General features: G+C 53.8%; 1 protein-coding gene across 3 annotated transcripts in view; it reads left to right on the top strand.

Moving 5' to 3' along the window:
* Nucleotides 1–19,553, top strand: part of VAC14 (VAC14 component of PIKFYVE complex) — a 97,918-nt gene that overhangs the window by 21,269 nt on the left and 57,096 nt on the right. For all 3 annotated transcript variants that reach the window (XM_073795705.1, XM_033843993.2, XM_033843992.2), the window contains exons 10-12: nucleotides 2,015–2,078; nucleotides 9,672–9,816; nucleotides 10,043–10,108. In XM_073795705.1, coding sequence (XP_073651806.1) covers nucleotides 2,015–2,078; nucleotides 9,672–9,816; nucleotides 10,043–10,108 — 275 coding nt within the window. The remainder of the gene's footprint in view (nucleotides 1–2,014; nucleotides 2,079–9,671; nucleotides 9,817–10,042; nucleotides 10,109–19,553) is intronic.

Genomic DNA, 19,553 nt, shown 5'->3' with positions numbered 1-19,553 from the left:
AGTAGCCCCCGATCGCCACAACTAGAGAAAGCCCGCGTGCAGCAACAAAGACCCAACACAGCCAAATAAATAAATAAATAAATGAAAGAGAAGGGGGCTTTGCCTTGTTGTGTTAGGAATTTTTAGTGTAAAACTATGTGTTACTTGTATAATTTAAAACTTTTAGGAGGCCAGGGGTGGTACCATTTGAAAAACAATATAAATAATGATAGTTTTAATGTGTAACCCACAGAATAAAATAAATATGTATGGGTCAGTGATGATATAAATGAATGAATGGATGGATGGATGAATAGATAGGTAAATGACGGAGAAGGAACAGTTCTTCTATATAGAAGAATTCCAGTTAATAAATGTAGAAGGAAAGAGGAATATAGAAATTCACCATTAGTCAAACTCCATAGTACTAATTGTAGGCAACATCTACTGATGGATGATAAAAACAGTGGGGGAATGTTTGAGGGGAAAAAACTGGATATTTGTCTAGTCTTAAGTATCTTCCGCAAGATATTTATTCATTACAAAAAGAAAAATAGTAACTTTACAGGGGAGAAACCTGGTAGGCACTACCGTAAATTGGGTAATAGGGTTAACGTCACCAGTAAAGAGAAAGATAGACATCATGTACCCCTGATTTGATGTACTGAGAAGGCACATCACTTCAGAAGCATTTTTCCAAAAATGCATAGCCTTAGCCTAGTCATGAGAAAACATGAGACAGGCCCAAATGGAGAGATGTTCTACAGAGTAACCGACCAAGGGTTTCAAAAGCATGTTCATGAAAGATACGGAAAGACTGAGGAGCTATCACAGATTGGAGGGGACCAAGGAGACAGGAGAACTAAATGCAATGCAGGGTGCCGGATTTGATCCTGGAACAAAGGACATGAGTGGTGAAATTGGATTAGGTCTGTAGTTCAGTTAGTAAAACTGTTATCAATGCTACTTTCCTGTTTGATAATTGAGCTATGGGTTTGTACAATACTAATATTAGGGGCAGCTAGATGAAGAATATCAAGAATTCTATACTATTTTTGCAACTTTTCTGTAAATCTAAAATTATCTTAAAAGGTTTTTTTTTTTAATTTATGAAAATGGCCATCACACCCTTGTCTCCTCTAGTCCTCAGCAACCTCTAATCTACTTTCTGTCTGTATAGATCTGCCTATTCTAGACAGTTCATATAAATGGGATCAAAATATGCGATCCTTTGTGACTGCTTTCTTTCATTTAGCATAGTGTTTTCAGGGTTCATCCATGTAGCCTGATCAGTACTTCCTTTTTATTGCCAAATAATAGTCCATTGTATGGGCTCCAACACATTTTGTTTATCCATTCATTTGATAGACATTTGGATTGTTTCCACTTTATGGCTGTTGTGAATAGTGCTGCTATGAACATGGTGTACAAGTTTTTGATGTGGACGTAAGTTTTCATGTCTCTAGGAGTGGACTGGCTGGGCCATATGGTAACTAACTGTTTGGAGCCTTTTGAGGAGCTGCCAGACTGTTTTCCAAAGCAGCTGCACCATTTCACATTCCCACCAGCAATGTACAAGGCTTCCAGCTTCTCCACATTCTCACTCTCACTTGCTACTAATATCTGTCTTTTTTATTTTAGCCACCTGGTGGGTGTGAAATGGTATCTCATTGGGCTTTTGATTTACATTTCCCTGATGGCTTATGATGTTGAGTGTTCCAGAAGTCACTTTTAACATCCATGGTCCTTGAACCAGCAACACCTTCTGAGATTTCCCAGATATGTTCAGCCCTGGAGAGCCCCTCCTTGAGAGGTCACTGTGCCTAAAAACCTACAAGCATGGGTACTGTCCAAAAGCTTTGGGGAATGAATAGGCATTGGGTCTTCAGGGCTCCAGAGTTACATCCCTTTCCAAGAGCCAGAATCAAGGTGCAGGGGACCAGAGGGTCTGTGTGTCCTTGTGACAGGGGTCTTGTTCATTTGGAAGACTCCAACAGCCTTTCTCATGATGCCTTGTTCCCCTTTCTTTCCCCAGGAGGGCCCGATGGTTCCTGTGACTCCAGCTTCAGTAGCGGCATCAGTGTCTTCCCTCCGGCCAGGTAAGTGGTTTGTTCTGGCCAGAGCTGTTTGTGGAAAGCGAGCAGCCTCCATCTTCCCTGGGTGCAGGAGACTGCAGCAAAGCCCTGAGGCCGACTTTGCTTGGGGCCGCTACTTGTGGGACACAGGAAGTGCCTGATGAGGGAGTCCGAAGGATATTAAGAAAGCCCACCCAACCCGGTTCAGATGGACACATGGCCTCTTGGGAGGGATTAGAAGCTGTTTGAGGTGAGTAAATACAAGTTGTAAGAGTGTAGCTAATGCATGATGACCACAGGGAGACGCTTGCAGATGCCTTTGCCCAGCACCTTTCGCTTGTCCAGGATAACACGAGGCTGATGAGACTGAGCAGGGAAATGCCGTTCAAGGAGAGTCCAGAGCACAGGCAGGGAGGGTGCATAGGCTGGGATGCAAGAGCTGTCCTTTCTCCGGTGCCCAGGTCGGCTGTAATGGTGCAGCCTTCCACATGGGGGCAGTGCAGGCTGTAGTGGTGCAGCGACGTAATCCTCTTCCTTGCCAGCCCCCGCCATGCTCTGCAGGATGATGACATTCCCCTGGGAGGGAATCATCACCATTCTGTCCCTGTCTGCGTCCCCTGGACTTGCCCCATGTCACTTTTTCCTTGGGAAGGATTGGCTGTGGGGTTGGAATAGATGGAGGTTCTCCTATAAGGGGTTTCTTCCCTCTGAATTCAACATTGAATGTGGACCCTGGGGGAACGGGTCACTCATGAAGAGAAAATATACACTCAACCCCAAGAGACTCTCTTCTCCTCAGACCCTTAGGATCTTTTCTCCTTTTATATCATTTCTTTATTCTTATCTCTAAGGACCTTGTGGGTGTTTTCAAAGTGAGTACTGACTATAAATGTGGACTGTTCCTAAGACCTCTCCCACATTGTTCAAGCAAGCCAATAAACACTGTTCATTTCTGTGTTTTTAGCCAGTCATCACACACGTCCAGAGCCTGTGTTCAGCCCTGCAGGTTCCAAGATAAAGATACGGCCCCTGAATGTGGTCCCTGATCTTGAGGTTCTCCAGTGGGGAGGCAGAGAAGTGAGGGTAGTGGTGGTTTTGCTGGGGGCTCAGACGGTGTTGGGGGCAAGCGTTGGCGCCCCAGCTGAGGCTCGCTGGAACACTGGCTGACAACCATGAACGCTCGGGGAGGGCTTCCGGGGCCCGGCTGTGCCCAACGCTTTGTGTTGCGTCGTTAGGTTTTGCTGACGTTTAAATCCCGTGGGGTCAGTAGTAGCATTATCTCCACTTTAGGGCTGAGGAGGGACAGGAGGTCGGGGCTGTCGTGTGGAGAATGGATTTAGGAGGGACTCGGGTGGGTGCAGACCGGTCAGGGGGCCACCGCCACATCCCGGTCAGACGGGATAGAGGCTCAGACTGAAGAGGCGGCAGAATGTGGAGGAAGTTGATAGATTTGAGATCTGTCTTGAAGGTACAATTGACAGGATTTGCCGAGGGATGGGATGGCATGAGAGGAGGAAAATGAGGGAAAGAAGAACTTCTAGATTTGGGGCTTGAGCCAGATCAGGGCATCGTGGTATCATTTCCCAAGCAGGGGCGGAAGGAGGAACGGGTGGGTGAGCGGGCCCATCGAGAGCTGGGTTCCAGGCGGCTCTGAGCGTCCCCCAGGAGCGGTTAAGGAAGCAGGTTTGGATATTGGATTCCAGAACTCGGGGGAGAGGTCTGGATGGAGATGCAGGGGGACTGGCCTGTCCTGTAGAGGAATCGCTTTAGTTCTGGAGGCCCTGGGAGTGAGGGGGGCAGACCTGTGGTTTAGAAGCCCCTCTGGCAGCGCCGGGGAGGATCGGTGAGGGAGGGGGCCAAAACTGGCAACAGAAGGGCTTGTTGCAGACTTGTCCCTAATCTAGGCCACAGGGAGGGGATGATCATGCTCCTTGGGGGTTGGGGAGGTCCAGGAGGAGCAGAGACCTCCCTCACGTGGGAGGCGGTGGTCCGTTCGCCTGAAGGAGGCCTCGGTTCCTGTGCTGCAGCCGGGAACCACCTGGCTGGAACCAGTGCCTTGATTTATACCCGTCGTTCAGCAGCAAACACCAGTCCTGTCTTTGAAATTAAAAAACCAAATGAGAACAAATTATCTAGTGCTTTGTTTCCCTCGAACGGAGGTTTCCTCGCGGCAGCTGCCGATCTGAGTCACTAGCTACGCCAGAGAGGAGGGCGGCCTTCAGAGTCGTGGAACCTGAGCCCAGCCCCCCACCCACTGGAGACGGCAGCTGAGGACAGGAGGGTGGGGTGCCTGCTTCCACCAGTTGGTGCTGCCAGAGGGGGACTGAGCTTGGGCAAGATGGCCTCTTCCAGGGACACCGAGAAACATAACCCACCCTGTGGTTTTCCAGATGCGCCGCTCGCCCAGGGCACTGCCCGCGGGTGCCACTTTTACTAAGTTCAGGCCAGCCTAGGGCAGCAGCCCAATTGGGGTCCCCTCCCATGGCAGAGAAGCATCCCCCTCTGGCAGAACACTGTCAGCGAGGTGACACTCAATCTGATGAAAGCTCTGGGCCCTCTCCCTTAGTCACAAAACTCTAAATACACTTTCAGGGGTTCAGGGATCTCCTCGAAGCCAATCCTTGCACCCCAGACTTTTTTTTTTAATCTCTAAATCCTCACTTGGCCCTAAACACAGGGAGAGTAACTGACAACCCAAGAGCATAAGCCTCTTCTTCCTCCTCATGTCCCCTCTGTCCCAAGATGCTGGGAAAGCCCCAGGCGGCCCCGGGTGAACAGTAGCCACAGGGGAGAGCCATCTGAATGAGCAGGGGCTACGAGGTCATCGTAGTGAGGAAGGGCTCCAGGTACCAGAGGCTGGGTTCCTCCACCCTCCAGGAGCATGAGAAATGCATACGGAGCTGGAAACCGGACTCCCTAGGAGGGCAGGGGAAGAGGGATGGAGGCAGCGTGCTTGCAGCTGAGGGAAGGGTTAAGGAAGAATAGTATACACCTCTTTCTCTCTGTCCCTCCCCTTCCTTCTCTCCCTGTCTAATGCTGCTATGTGCACCAGGCACGTTCTTCATCACCGTGAATCCTCTGAGCCGTGGAATCCCACTGCCTGAGCGCACATCCTGACTTCACCATGCCTGGCGGTGTGGCCCTCGGCAAGCAGCTTAACCTCTCCCTGCCTCCGTTTCCTCATCTGTAAACTGGGTGTGATGATCTGCTCACCCCGTAGTATGGAGCTTAAAGGAGTTAAAGCATGTAAAGAGCACAGAATGGTGCCTCGCCCACAGAAAGCACTTTACACACTTCAGCTACAATTATTATTACAAGAACCTTGTCATTATCCCCATTTTACAAGTGAGGATACGGGCCCGGAGAGGTTAACTTCTTGCCCAAAGTTGTTCAGCTAGCTAGTGACGAGCTTGGAATTCAGGCTAGTAAGTTTGTCTGACCCCCAGGCCCACACATTTGAGCTTCATTAGTCACAGTTGGAGAGTTGCAGGAGCTTTACATGTTGGCCTGTGACCTGATACAGGAGCCCCAGACAGGCATTGCCATGGGCACAAGCTTCTACTCTGAAGCCCTGGGCCTTGCTGAGGACCAGTGTCATCGGGGACATTTAGTACAGGTCTTCTGGTATAGCTGGCTGCATAAGGCAAGCAGAAAGATCTAGAAATCAGTGCTTCCCAACTTATAGCACCTGCTGATTGAAAGAATTAGTAAAGATCTTTTATAAAAAACAACTTTGAATCCAGCAACAGTTCCCTTTTAGATTTACCTTTGTTCTAATTTGATTAGAGCCGTAGCATATGAGTGCCGTCAAGGGTTAGACACTACAGAAATAAAGTGCTGCTTCCCAGAGAGAAGCGCTGGATTTTATCACCGTGTAGTAGAAGTATCAGAAGCCGTAGTCAATAAATCAATATTTTAATAGCCACAGTAGCGCCATTCATTTAGAAGTCGTAGTACATATACTTGTAAGACCTTCATTATGAGATGCTTTATGAGAAAATGCTCCGTGAAAATGGAGTTTTGGAGACACCTTGAAATAACTCAAAAGCCCTCAAGAGTGACTAGTCTAGACATTTTGGAACCAGTGCAGAAATGTGTTTCAAACTGTGTGTGAGCTCCGTTCTGTTCTTTCTGGGTAAAGTAAACCAGCGCGGAGGGAGCGCACCTCCGGCTCCAGCCCAGCAGCTCAGGAGCTGAGCACAGGGTGCAGCGTGCCCGCTCTAGGAGGGGCCCAGGTTCCAGAGTCCTGGCTTCCCACCGAGCACGCGCGGAGCCCAGCACACACAGCCCACCCAGCGTAGCAGCTGAGAGCTGTCCCCTCAGAGGCGGGCAGGATCATCTATCCTCCCTTTCCCTGGTGCCCTGGGCCGTGCCTGCGTCCCATGGCCTTCACCTCCAGCCAGCCAAGGGAAGTGGGAGCCAGGGAGAGCGTCTCCAGCTGAGGGAGTGAGTTCTCCATGCCTCATGGCCTCGGACAGGCCCCATACTGCCTCATCTGTGCATCAAAGGACTTTGACCATCTGTGCATCTGTGCGTGGTCTACATGAACCATGGGGCCTCTTTCAGCCATGAAGTTCTTGGTTGTTTGAAGCTGACCCCTGCCTCACCATCAGTCCAAAGGTACCCGTGTCTGGGGAGGGCTGCTGTGGGGAAAGTCGGAGACTGTTAGCACACACAGTGCTGCCAGTTTATACACCAGCTCCATGAAATCCTTCCTTTGTTATTTGGCCCCAACAGAGCGCCACCTGAGGGAGATGCCATAACGGGCATCGATTTCTGCCCTCAGTAGAGATGCTCAGCTGGCTAGGAGCATCTCGGGACCACTGTGAGTTAAGGAGCCCGGCTGGCCGAGCGACTGTCTATCCTTGGCATCTTGGGATCCTATTTGGGCCACTTGGATTTGGAGCGCCCCCCCCCCCCCAACAAAGATCAGCACCAGGCTTCCCCAGTGTCCTCTCTCGCGCGGAAATGATGCTGCCGTGGACTGTCTTGAGTGTGGCCCATTAGGAGCCAGTGCCATGCAGTGGGTGAGGCCACTCTGGACTCGGATGCTCGCATTCAGGTTGCCAGCTCCGCCACTCCCCAGCTGTGTAACGTGGAGAGGTTACTTAATGTCTCTGTGCTCTGATTCCCTCGTCTCCAGAATGGGAACAGCATTGCTGCTGGCATAGGGCCCTTGAGGGAAGGAAATGCGGCTGTGCAGGTACAGAGCTCAGCATGATGCCTGGCACAGAGTATTTATGCAGAACATGAGTAATCATCGTTTTGAGTACCATCGCCATCATCACTGTTATCGGAGCCATGTGTCATCTTGTCTCCCCTACCCCAGCAAGGTTCATACACCCCACTGGGCCTGAACTGCAGGGTGGATGGGGGAGGTGGGTTTGGCACTGCCTTCCTCCCCACCAGCAGGACACAGCTGTGCTAGATCAGTGCAGCCCTGAGTCCCCCAGGCCTCCCTCCTGAGGGCTGGTTCAGCTAAGAATGTGGCAGCGACCTGCCAGACATGGGGCACTCATGGCACCCTGGGCCCCATGTGGCAGCTCCTGCTGTGGAAAGGGACTCACTGCAGACCTTGGGTTCACGGGGTCAGGGGAGAGCAGGCAGGGAAGGGGCTTCCGTTCATTCCCCACTGCTTTCCGAGCTCGCTTTGTTAAGGCCTTGGGCTGCAGATGGGCATCTGAAGTGTCTCCAGCGATGGAGACACTAATCTCCAAGTTCCTGCCCACCCAAGGAGACGAGCTTACAGAGCACCCCAGAAGGCGCTCAGTAGGAGGCCAGTGCTATGGGGAAAAGAGGAACTTGGAGATTAGACAGTAAATCCTGGCTATCGGAGGAGGGAGAGGAGTGTCTAGGAAATTGTTAGAGAAGAAAAGAAAATGCTTGGGAAGCCCTGGGATGGCCTGCCAGCCTGCCACTGCAGAGCCTGCCACATGTGCTGCCCAGTGTGTGTGCCGTGGTCCATCTGAGCTGAGGGTGCTGAGGGCATGAAAGACACACTGAGTTTAAAAGACTCCGGACATAAAAAGAATATAATGTCCTTTATTACTAATCTATATATTGATATTTATATTGATTCTGTGTTGAAGTGACATTTGGGGTATATTGGGTTAATTACAATATATCATTAAAATTAATTTCACCTGTTTTCTTTCTACTTTTTAATATAAAACCGAAAAGCATAAAATTCTATATGTGACTCGCATTATGTTTCTGTTGGACAGTGAGTGTGAGAGAGATTAAGAGATTGTCCGGGAGGCTGCATTTGCCACCCTGGACTTGTCTGTCTGTGGGGGAGTTTCCCCATCTGTCTTAGGCTACCAGAGAACCCAGATGCTTGAATATTCTCAGAAGACCCCAGAACTTCCAGACATATGGCTCTTGGGGAGATCTCAGTGGCAGCCCCACCCAGAGGCTCAGGTCTGCTGGGCCGCGTCACTCACACGCCCAGCCCCTCTAACCACCAGAGGATAGAAGTGCCCACTTGCACCCCCGAAACGAGCACCGTGGGGAATCATCAAACTATATTAAACAGCAGTTCCGCTTAGCACTTAACAGAGCTAAGACCATGCCCTTTAGGAATTCACTTCAAATGAGCTTCAGGAAGTCTGCAGGCGAATTGGGAAAGCACAGGCATCGAGTTCCTGATGCAAATGAATAATTGAGCAGCCTGGAAATACCATGAAAGGCCGTTTTGTACAGGCGAGCGATAGTGTCCTGCGTCGGAGGGGAAAGGAGCCCCTGCCTGACATCCTAAGGCCCTCTGTCCTTGCCGTCCCCATCCCTGACAACCCTGGCCAATGCCTGGACACCGTGCTTTGGGCAGAGGGCTAAGTATCAGTGTCCCAGCAGCACCCAACCTTCCCGGGGCTGCTTGGCGGGACTTTTCTCTGCCTGGAGACCAGCAGGGCTTTGGGACAGGGAAGCGGGGAGTCTGTGCCCCACTGGAGCAAAGGCATTCTGAACAAGCTCTGAACAAGGCTGAGGCTGTGTCACCTCTTCCCCGACTCAAACAAGAATGTTACAGCTTCACAGGCAGCTCTCAAGGCCTCTCAACCAGGCCAAACATGGTGCTGAGTGCCCTGGAGTGTGACGAGGTGAAGAGCCACGATCCCTGTCCTCACGGGAGAAGTGTTCTTTGGGTGCCTGGTGAAGGACCTGTTGGATTTAAGGGGTGTTACCAGGGCCATCCCCTGGACTCTCTGGACCTGGTGGTTTTGTTTTATCAACAAAGGGTCTGGACGTAATGCCCTGAGGGCGCTAAACACTCTTTCAACCATGAGGTCTGCTAGGGCAGAGCTCTTTGATATCAGAGAGGTTTTCTCTGGTACAAGCCTGCTAGTGCTGGAAAGAGAAAAAGGGGAAGCGGGTGGCTGCCCGGCAGAACGGCTTTCCTCCCCAGACGTGGTTGTTGGAGCTCCTACCTTGGAGAGGGAGGAGGGGAGTGGAGGGAGAGGGGCCCTCTGAGCGCTTTGCGCGGTGTGTGCCCTCTGCCACTGCCCCGGGACAGCGGGCTGAGCGTGCGTTTCTCAGTGTGCGGGGCCAGGGTGCGTCTGCAGCTCTAGGGGCGGGGACCTGATGGGCTTCAACCTGGCTCCTTCCTGGTCTCACCCACAGCACTGAGAGGGCCCCTGTCACCCTCCACCTCGACGGGATTGTGCAGGTTCTGAGCTGCCACCTCAGCAACATGGCCATCGGGATGATGACCAGGATCGCTGTCCTCAAGTGGCTCTACCACCTCTACATCAAGACCCCCCGGAAGGTGAGCCCCCGGGCCCCTCAGCCCTCCAAGCCAGGTGGCTGCTTCTGGGTGGAGTTTGAGGGCCTGCCTGTGCTTGGTAGGATTTTGGTCGTTGCAGTTCTGGAGAAACCGTGACCAGGAGAGAGGTGGCAGGTGCCTGAGGAGCCCTCGGTGTCTTGAGGGGGGTTTGGGAGGTGTTCCCTGCAGTGGGGGAGCTCATGTGGGTCCCTGCTTCTCTGCTCTCCAGATGTTTCGGCACACAGACAGCCTCTTCCCTACCCTACTCCAGACGTTATCAGATGAATCCGACGAGGTAGGTCACCAGTGCCCCTTCCTCTGTGCCCCGGCTGCCAGCCTCTCCTTTTGATGGGGTTGTGTAGCTGAGGGGTGCTCATTTTGTTGTTGTTGTTCTCGTAAATCAACACCCCTAAAATCACCCTATTCCTCCTACCTGGTGAGGTGTGTCCATGAAGGGAAAAGCTGTTTGCTGCCCTCAGCTTTGGGAATAAGGACGCTGTCTTTGTGGGCCCTTCTGAGGAGAGCGCTGGGTCAGGGCACTGGCGAGGAAACCAGTCTGGCGGGGAGCTCCTTGTCCCTGGAAGGCCGTGGAGAGTGGTGATGGGGAGCCCAAGGGCAAGGTCCATCCCGCCTAGCTGCCCAAACTCGGGCAAGTCACTGCCCGGCTCCGCACCTCAGTTTCCTTCTCTGTCCGACGAGGTAGTAACAGCACACGGGGTTGTGAGAACGAAATGACCCACGAAAAATGCCGGGCGCTGTGCTGGGCACCCGCTGAGCACTCAAGGAGCGTCCGTTGTGACTCATTTCACCTGGACTCCATTTTGACCTCTAGTTTGAAATCGGACCCTGAAGCTTTGCGTTTATTGGGGTCACCGAAAGTTAAAGGGAGAGGCTGGCCCCGTCCCAGGCAGCAGGAGTAACCCCAGGTGGGGGGGGGGTGTCTCAGAGTGGGGCAGGGGGAGCAGGACCCTGCATCCAGCCATGTGGGGGAGGGGATCCTCCAGCCGCACCTTTCCCCACGCCATTCCCAGCAGCGTTCTGTTCCGTGGACTTCCTCACCAGGACTCCCCTGCTTCCCAGCCAAGGGGCAGGATTTGTAGCTGGGTGTTGCCATTTGCCGGGGTAGCATCCCTTCCCTCCGCCAGTACCAGCTCCAGGCTCTGTGTTGGCCGCTGGCGGCCCGCGCCTTGACCCGCCCCTCCCTCCCCTCTTCTTCCCTCCTCGGGGCTCCGGGCAGCTGTGGGCTCGGTGAGGCAGCAGGCTCGCGCACACCTGCAGACCTCCCAGCTGCCCAGCGGGAACGAAGAGCAGACGGGCTGGCGCAGTGGGAGAAAGAGGGAGAGGGACGTGGCTCATGACTTCCCGTGGCAGGAGGCACCTTGGTCCTTCCTGCGCTGGTACCAGGCTTGTGTGGCGCCCAGGGCAGCTGTCCTGCAGCCTGACTTTGCTTCCCTGAACCTGAGCTGAAGAGAGATGCAGACAGGCAGGTGTCCACCTCTAGGTCCTCTCAGGGACTCTGCACTTCCAGAAAACTCAAAGCAGGTGGTCTGGGAGTCTGCCTGTGTCCCCTCCTGCCTGTCCACCATACACGCCTGTGCACACACACGCCACCACCCCCTTTTTCCCCCACCACCGCTGCAGTGTGAGGCCCAGGTGGACGTGGCCCAGTTCTGCCTGAGTTAGGACTGACTCACTGCACAGTCACGGCCCTCATTTCAATACAAAAAGGGAGAGAATAGCTTTGCTGATTGGTTCCTTCCCGAGTACTGCAGTGGAAGCAGCTGAGTTTTCAGTCCTTTAAATGGAGTCCTTTAAGCCCATCCAGCCTTCTTTGCTCTCGACTGGTCTTTGCGTGCGTGTGCATTTGAAGGGAGCCGGAGGAGACGCAGTCCATGAAACAGCTCTGTTCAGGTTGCGGCTGTGGGAGCTCGATTTGCTGAAGTGCCAGGTGTTGTGAGGCTTTGGGGCCCATCTTGTGGGCCTCCGGTGGGGAGGGGATTGCAGCTGCTCCTGGGGACAGTGACCGGCGTGGGGTGAGGCGGGAGGGTGCTCCTCTAACAGCCGTGAACGTCCCTGCTTTCCCATCTCTCCAGGGGAGGGATTTAGGGACCTCAGTATCAGTGGCGAGTTGTGGTTTTGCCGCATCCTGGTTCTTCACCAGAATCACGTCCCCAAATGTCCCCCGCCGAATCTGGTGACCTTGAGAGGGTACAGTGTACTTGGCAGTGGAAATACAGCCATGAACAAGACAAAGTCCCTCTTCTCCTGAAGTGAGCTTCCTTTCCAGGGTATCTCGGAAGTGCTGTCTGTGAGAATATCCCAATACTTCCAGGCACAGCCCTGATCTCAGATTGGAGCTCCCTGGGGTGCAAGACCCTGAAAGGCCATCTAGTCAAGTTGGACCACAGTCAGATTGGTGGGGAGGGGCCCCTTCCTAGGGAGGGCTTCACAGAGCCCGCTCGCTGATGGAATGTAACTGTGGCCCACCCTACGCAGGGCCGTACATCCAGCCTGGGGCTCAAGGCACAGTTTAGCCCATTTGTAACAGCTGACTTGTGTGAGGTCGTTACAGTGCCAGGAACTGTGCTTAGACCCCTTAGCTGTTGTATCTAGAGAAGGTTCAACAGTTCTGTGGGGGAAATACTGTCATCATTTCATTTTACAGTTCAGAAAACACGGCCGAGCGAGGTGAGGTTAAGCTGCACACAGCCAGGGAGTGGTGGAGCCAAACTCAGAACCGGATCTGTTTGACTCCAAAGCCCGTCCTCTTAGTCGCTTAACCACCATGCCTGTGTTTCACCACCTGCGGCCCTGACCGCCCACATCAGAACCCCAGCTCGTGTTTAGTCATATCGTCATCCCCATATGCCTTTTTCTCTTGTTCCACAAGTTCTTGAGAGGAGTTCTCTCAGTCTGGTGTGGAGAGGGGTGTGTGTATTCTGAAAAAGTTCTCCCTCAGCCCCCTGACCCTTTGTCCGCTTTTCTTATTGATTTACAGGCACTCTTTGTATATCGGGGACATTCCATTTATCATGTATGTTGCAAATGTTTTTCTCTCCCGGGATGATTGTGATACACCCACGTGCCCATCACCCTTGGTGAGAGCCACTGGCCCCCGGGGGACAGAGTGTACCCAGGTGTTAAGGATGCAAGAGCTGGGCACAGGGAGGGGCAGAGCCTTAGAGACCTAGCTCCGCCCCCCACCACCATGTTCCACAGTCCCCTTGGCACGTGGCCTCACTGGGGTGTCTTGTGTGCCGTTGTTTCTCTGTCCGCCTCCCCTTCCCCCTGCCCCGCTGGCAGCTTGGTAGTCCACACCCTTCCCCCCGCCCCAGTGGCAGCTTGGTAGTCCACACCCTTCCCCCCGCCCCAGTGGCAGCTTGGTAGTCCATCCACACCCGTCTGGCATCCTCAGGTTGTCTCTGCTTTACCTTATTCAGGAGAAGCAGCTGTTTCCTCAGTACCGCCTGCTCCTTGCAGACTTTATCTGAAAATCCCTTTTGTCAGAAAGAATTTGCAGGTGTCAAATTAATATTCTTGGCACTGGAGTAGAAATCCTCCCATTAGCTGGAGATCCAATGACTTGTTTTTAAGTGAAAATGCAACCCCAATTCAACAGCACAGAATGCATGGCACGTGCACAGAGCTTCCTGCTGGACCCTGGTGGGAGGTGGGGCTGCTTCTTCCCCTGCCCGGAAGATGCCAGTTGTCGGCTGCCTCCCGAGCCTGCAGCTGCCGGGGCGGGCTCTGCCCGTGAGCCCCCAGAGGACAGGTCTTCTCCATGTTCCTGGTGGTGCGGCTGGCTCAGTTGCAGGGGGGGTGGGGGGAGGGGTGGCTCGGTGATTCCTCATCCTCATCTTACTCTCAAGCACAACTTGCCTCCTAACCTGGATTTAAAATCCTCAGCGGGTGGGGGGAGGACTTCCCTGGCAGTCCAGTGGCCAAGACTCCTCGCTTCCACTGCAGGGGCTGTGGGTTCGATCCCTGGTCAGGGAACTAAGATGCCATGCGGCACAGCCAAAAAGAAAAAAAAAAATCCTCGGGGTAATGGTGGGTACGTGTCATTATACATGTGTCCAAACCCACTGAATGTACAACACCATGAGTGGACCCTCACGTCAGCTGTGGACTTCGGGGGATATTGATGTGTCAGCGTAGGTTCATCGATCGTAACAGATGCTCTGCCGTGGTGAGGAAGACTGATAAGGGGGAGGCTGTGCGCATGCAGGGGCAGGAGGTATGTGGGAAATCTCTGTACCTTCTGCTCGGTATTGCTGCGAACCTAAAACTTCTCAAAAAAATAAAATCTATTTTAAAGAAAGAAATATGTAGAATTAAAAATAAAAAGTCTCAGTCTCAGAAGAGACCTGGAAGGATGTCTGGTGCCCCTCCAAGGGAATGTAGCATCCCAGACAGCCAGCCACCAGACCTGAGCTCGAATCACAGGAGCTCTAACCCCTCCTCACCATGGACCGTGGGCAAGAGCCTAACCGCTCCAGCCTGCGCAAAGGGCCATGATGTCTGGACATGCCTCATAGACCACTGTTTAAAGGGACAGAGTAAAGCTCCTGGTCCGATCCTGGCCCTTCCTAACAACCTGTGCATCACCCCAAGTTCTTCAGGGGAAATTGGCATTTCGCTCTGTTGAACTCTTCTGCCCAGGAGCAGGGCTTGTCCCCATTTGAGTCATCTTGTAAAGCTTCGAGGTCTTTTTTGTAGATCTTATTCATTATGAAGTTTACTTTCAGTATTTAAAATTTTGTTGTGACTTTGAGGGGCACTCCTTTCCGGTAATATTTTTTCCTGAGTGACAGTGCAGCCCAGTGGCCAGGCTGTCCAGGAGTCTGGTCCTGACTCTGCCACTTAATAGTTGGTTGGGGGATTCCCTGGCAGTCCAGTTGGTTAGGACTCTGCGCTTCCACTGTAGGGGGCACAGGTTCTATCCCTAGTCGGGAACTAAGATCCCCCATGCCGCATGGCGGGGCCAAAAAAAAAAAAAAGTTGGTTGCCTTTGAGCAAATTACATAGCCTCTCTGAGCCCGCTTTTCTTATCTGAAAACCGAAAGTAATGGTGGAACCACCCACCCAGGTTGTTGTGAGGATTAAATGAGATCGAGAATGTCAAATGCTCAGCACAAGACGCAGCACATGTAAACACGTGGTAAACGTTAGCTCCTCCGGCGCTGGTTATAGTTTCTGTGAAAATGGCCGAGACACACACTGAAATCAGGAAGGTGGGCTCCACGTTTGCCCCACGTCCTTCCTGCCTCAGTTTCAGCAGCAGAAGCTGGAATGGAAGCAGGTCTCTGTCCTGTTTCCCTGCCTGTCTCTAGGACCACACAGGCCCTTTGCAGATGTCCAGAGTAGGTGGGGCTGTTGGGGGTTCATCGTCCATTTCCAGGTCACAGAAAAACCAAGAGGAAGGCAGCAGGACCGGTACCCCATCCTGTGCTTTCTCCCCCTCTATCAGCCCCCCAGCAGCCCTGAGATAGCGCTGCCCAGAGCGGGGAGCCCATCGTCAGTGGGCTGTGTTGCAGTGTCGCCGGTGGAGGGGCTCCCAGCTGGCTGCCCCGGGTCCAAGGGAAGGAGGAGAAATGCCATCCGCAGCAGAGAACCTGCACTGGGGCCTCTCACTGCCACAGCTTCTTGCTGATTCCATTGAGATCCAGAGGGGCACACCTCCTGGGGCCACCAGAGGCAGCCTCCCAGAGGCTTCTCAACATCTCGGAGCTGGGGTGTCCCTAACACCTTAGAGCAGACATTCTCAATCCAGGAGAAGTCCCCCCCTTTCCCCTCCCCTAGTTGCAAAGTAACTATGAAGAGAAATTGTGGATGGGAGTTTATGGCTTATGTGTTCAAATTCTAGAAAATTTGGAAGGAAGGTTAGTGAGGGCATTACTCACGGCAGTGGCAGAGTTTCTAACTCCAGAATCCATTAACTGCATGGAGAGTGTGGTCTGGCTGTCACACCCAGTGGGACATACAGCCATGACTAGGAGGCCAGAATAATGGGGGGATAGTTAGACGGGTCTAAGAAGTGATCTGGGGGCATCTAACAAAGGTACTTAAAGTCCCCCATGGGAGCAGTCATGTACCCCAGTCCAGAGTAGCCCAGTGCCTTTCCTGTCCTCTACCCCATGGTACATCCCAGAAGTGTCCAGACCCGCGGGCGGGAGTGCAAGAGCTGCCCCGCCCTCTGCTGAGTCCTGAGGGAAGGGGGCGCTGTCAGCTCTTCTCTCTGGTGCGGGGCTTGGCCCATCAACCCACTCTGTCTCGGGGCACTCGGACCCTCACCAGCAGGGGTGTTATCAGGGAACAGACACGACTATATTTGAGGGTGGTGGGCTTTGGGGGACAGGGAGAGGATTTCATTTGTTTTCATGGTCCAGATCCCAGGAGAAATGGAGCAGGAGATGTTCTCAAATCTCTCAAAAGAGAGAGCTCTGCGGGGCTACGCTGAGTCGCCCCAAAGAGAAACGGGCCGAGGCCGGTATAAGGGATGGGCAGAGTGGCTCTGGGATTGTGCTGTGACTGTTGCCACTGCTGCTGCTGACTGGAGGTCTGAGCCCAGTCCCCCGGCGCAGACTTGGGGCGAGGCTGCCTTTGGCTTCTTCTGCCTCGGGAAGCGGCAGCCATGCTGTCCCATCATGTCCCTTTCCCTCTCCATCCCTCATCCCACCCGGTCCACGAAAGCACTCCCTCAACTCTTCCTCTCCCCAGGAGCCCTTGTCACTATGGTCTGGCGGGTCGGCCAGTCGGGCCCAGGGATTCATCTCTCTGCTGTAAAGGGATTTAGCTGGTGGCAACAGAGCCTTCCGCGTTGGGGGAGGCCCCAAACCCAAGAGCTGTGCCCTGCGGGTGGTGGGGAGGCGCCAGTCCCCATGGGTTCCTCTTCTGACTCACGTTCCAGCATGACGGGCTGTGCTCTCCTGCCCTCGGGAAGGAGGGCCTTCTGTTGGAAATTGGCCATGCCTCAGTGTCTGCCCCAGAAATGAGGGCTGCCACTTATTTAGAGGCCCCTGTAATTGACAGCAGCTTAGAGAGCCAGTGATGGCCTGTCCGACGCCCCCAGCACTGGCGTCCTTTGGAAACCGTGCTGGCTGCTGTGTGCCGGACGCCACGTGTCTGGGAGAAGGAGAGGCAGAAACCAGTTTATGGGGTAGTTGCGCTGGTCAGAGTGCATCGCATCTGTTTCCTTAAGGAATCTGCCTGGTGATCTTGGAGTGGTTTTCATTATCCCCAGTTTGACATAAGACGAAATTCAGGCGTGAGGACGATAACTTGCCCAAGGTCACACTGCCAGGAGCCAAAATTGGAAGTCAGCTCTGTCTGATTGCAGAACATCTAAAACCCCGCAGGAGGTCTGACCTCGCTGCACAGCGGGAGTGCCGCCGGGATGGGGTGCGCTTTATTCTTCAGTCTGGACACACTTGACTTTGACCTGCCCCATCGGGCTGCCCTGGGGCTGCTCACCCACCCAGGGCCCCATCCAGAAGGAATGGGCCAGTGGCAGGGACGGCTGAGGGGCGGTGTGGAAGCTGCCTGGGTGGAGAGCAGGAGGACAGGCCTCTGCTCCACGCTGCCCACTCTCCCCGTGGGACCGGGCAAGTCCACGGCATCTCCTCACCTCCATTTCCCTCCCTAAATTGAGGTTGGACTGGATTGTGTTAGTCCCTTCCAGCTCTGACTTTGTGTGGTCCTGACTCCACTGCCTGGAATACTAATGCGGCCTGCTCAAAAGTGGACAGTCTTCTGTAAGAATGGGGCTTGTTTTTCCTTCTCATATCCTTGCCTCAGTTTTTATTTCACTCCAATTTTCATTCCATCCACTCTCCAAAACAAACAAAAACAACCCCTCTACCACCCACCACCCCCCGCTTCAATTTCGAAGATTTCTTTATAGTCAGATCACACGATCAGGTCAGATGCCAGCCCGGAGAACCGAGGGGTGAGATGTCAGGGGCCAAGAACTTGCTTCCTCTCGCCGAGAGCCCACCTCACATGGAGAGATGAGCTGGGCCACAGCACAGACAGCCAGAACAAGGAAGGTGTGGACCCTCTCCTGCTGCAGGCTTCCGGGGGCTGGTCCACTCAGCTCTCCCTGGGGCTGACGCTGCGGCTTCCGTTGGAGGCTTTGGAGAGGAAATGAGAGGAGGGGAAGTAATGAGCAGGGAGAAAAGCTGTGGCCAGCAAGGCAGAGACACAGGCCTCTAGTCACAAGCCACAGGGACAGGTGGCCCCAGGCCCCCACGGCCCAGCAGAGGCACTGGCCGTCAGCGCTAGAGGTCCTGGGAGGTCTTCTGCAGTGAGCCCTTGACGCAGACGATTGCCGTGGAGGGGGCAGGGGAGAGGGGCGCGTGGTCTCAGTCCCAGAATTGAGCCTATGGGGAGGCCTGCTGCTCTCATCCTTCCATATCTCTGCACTGTGTGCTTTCACTGCCCCGCATCAGCCTCCCTCAGGTAAGGGGGGACCCACAGTACTCGCCATCGGCCGCCATCACCTGCTCTAGGAAGGCAGGTTTGTGTGCCGGGAGGGTTTTCAGTCTTCATCTCTGTCTGGATTCCCTCCACTGATGGGCAAGTGAGGACCCAGAGCTGCACCGTAACTGGAGCACCTGAGTTGGGCAGGGGGCTCCTGGTGAAGGCGAGGGTGGACTGAGAAGGGCAGATGAAGGGGAGGTTTGCTTTCCCAAAGTAGGGCTGGGCGGCACAGGAGGGAGTCCACAAAGGGGAGCTGGTTGTGAACCGTCTTACCCTGGACAGGGCTGGGGGCTCCCAGAGAGCCGAGCTACAGGCCGACTGGCCTCCAGGGATGAGCAGACCACCTGCCGCAGCCCATCTCTCCTTGAACTCAGGAAGTGATCAGTCACCTCACCTAGAAAGGTCAAAGTCCAACAACCCAACAGAAGTGCCACAGGGAGCCACGCACACCAGGGCCACTGTCAGAATCCTCTGGAGCTTTTGTTTTTTAATAGGTAGGTTGTTTGTTTTCGCTGCACCGCGTCTTAGTTTCAGCATGAGGGATCTTCGTTGCAGCATGCAGGATCTTTAGTTGTGGCACACGGGCTTCTTAGTTGCAGTGTGCGCGTGGGATCTAGTTCCCCGACCAAGGATCGAACCCAGGCCCCCTCAATTGGGAGCGCAGAGTCTTACCCACTGGACCACCAGGGACCCCTCTCTGGAGCTTTTTAAAATCCGGCTGTTTGGGCCTCAGCCCAGACCGCCTGAATTGTTCTCTGAGGTGCAGCCTCGTTGCCTGGGTGCTGGTATTCTCCACAACCCTCAACGATTTTGATGCTTGTCTCTGGTTGAGAACAGATCAGCCTAAGATCCTATTGGGAGGCTAGGGGCCAGGCCCCTAGCTCTCAGCCCTGATGCCCTCTCTCCATAGCCCTTGTGGTGGTGGCCAGGTCAGGGGCCCTGTTTTTACCCGCACCCCCAGCCCACTTGCAGCATCTTCAGAAGTCAAAATTTCTCCCAAGATGTGTGTCGATTTCTTCTCCTCCAGAGATGGCCAAAGCTGAATCAACTAAATTTCCCTGACATCTTCCTGTTGGCAGTTTGCAAGGCCCACGGACGGGGCGGGGAGTTCTGGTTGCTAGAGATGCTGAGGACAGGAAGTGTACCTAACGCTCACTCCACGCCAGACCTGTGCTGGGCATCACCCAGCAGGCGTGGTCTTAGTCCGTCTCCACAGCAGCCCCTCGAGGGTGCGTTCTGCTGTGTCCCCACTTTACTAA

The sequence above is a fragment of the Tursiops truncatus genome, chromosome 19 (genome assembly GCF_011762595.2).
Source record: "Tursiops truncatus isolate mTurTru1 chromosome 19, mTurTru1.mat.Y, whole genome shotgun sequence".
NCBI lineage: Eukaryota > Metazoa > Chordata > Mammalia > Artiodactyla > Delphinidae > Tursiops > Tursiops truncatus.
Note: the sequence above shows the minus strand (reverse complement) of the source record. Positions and strands in the feature narration are given on the sequence as shown.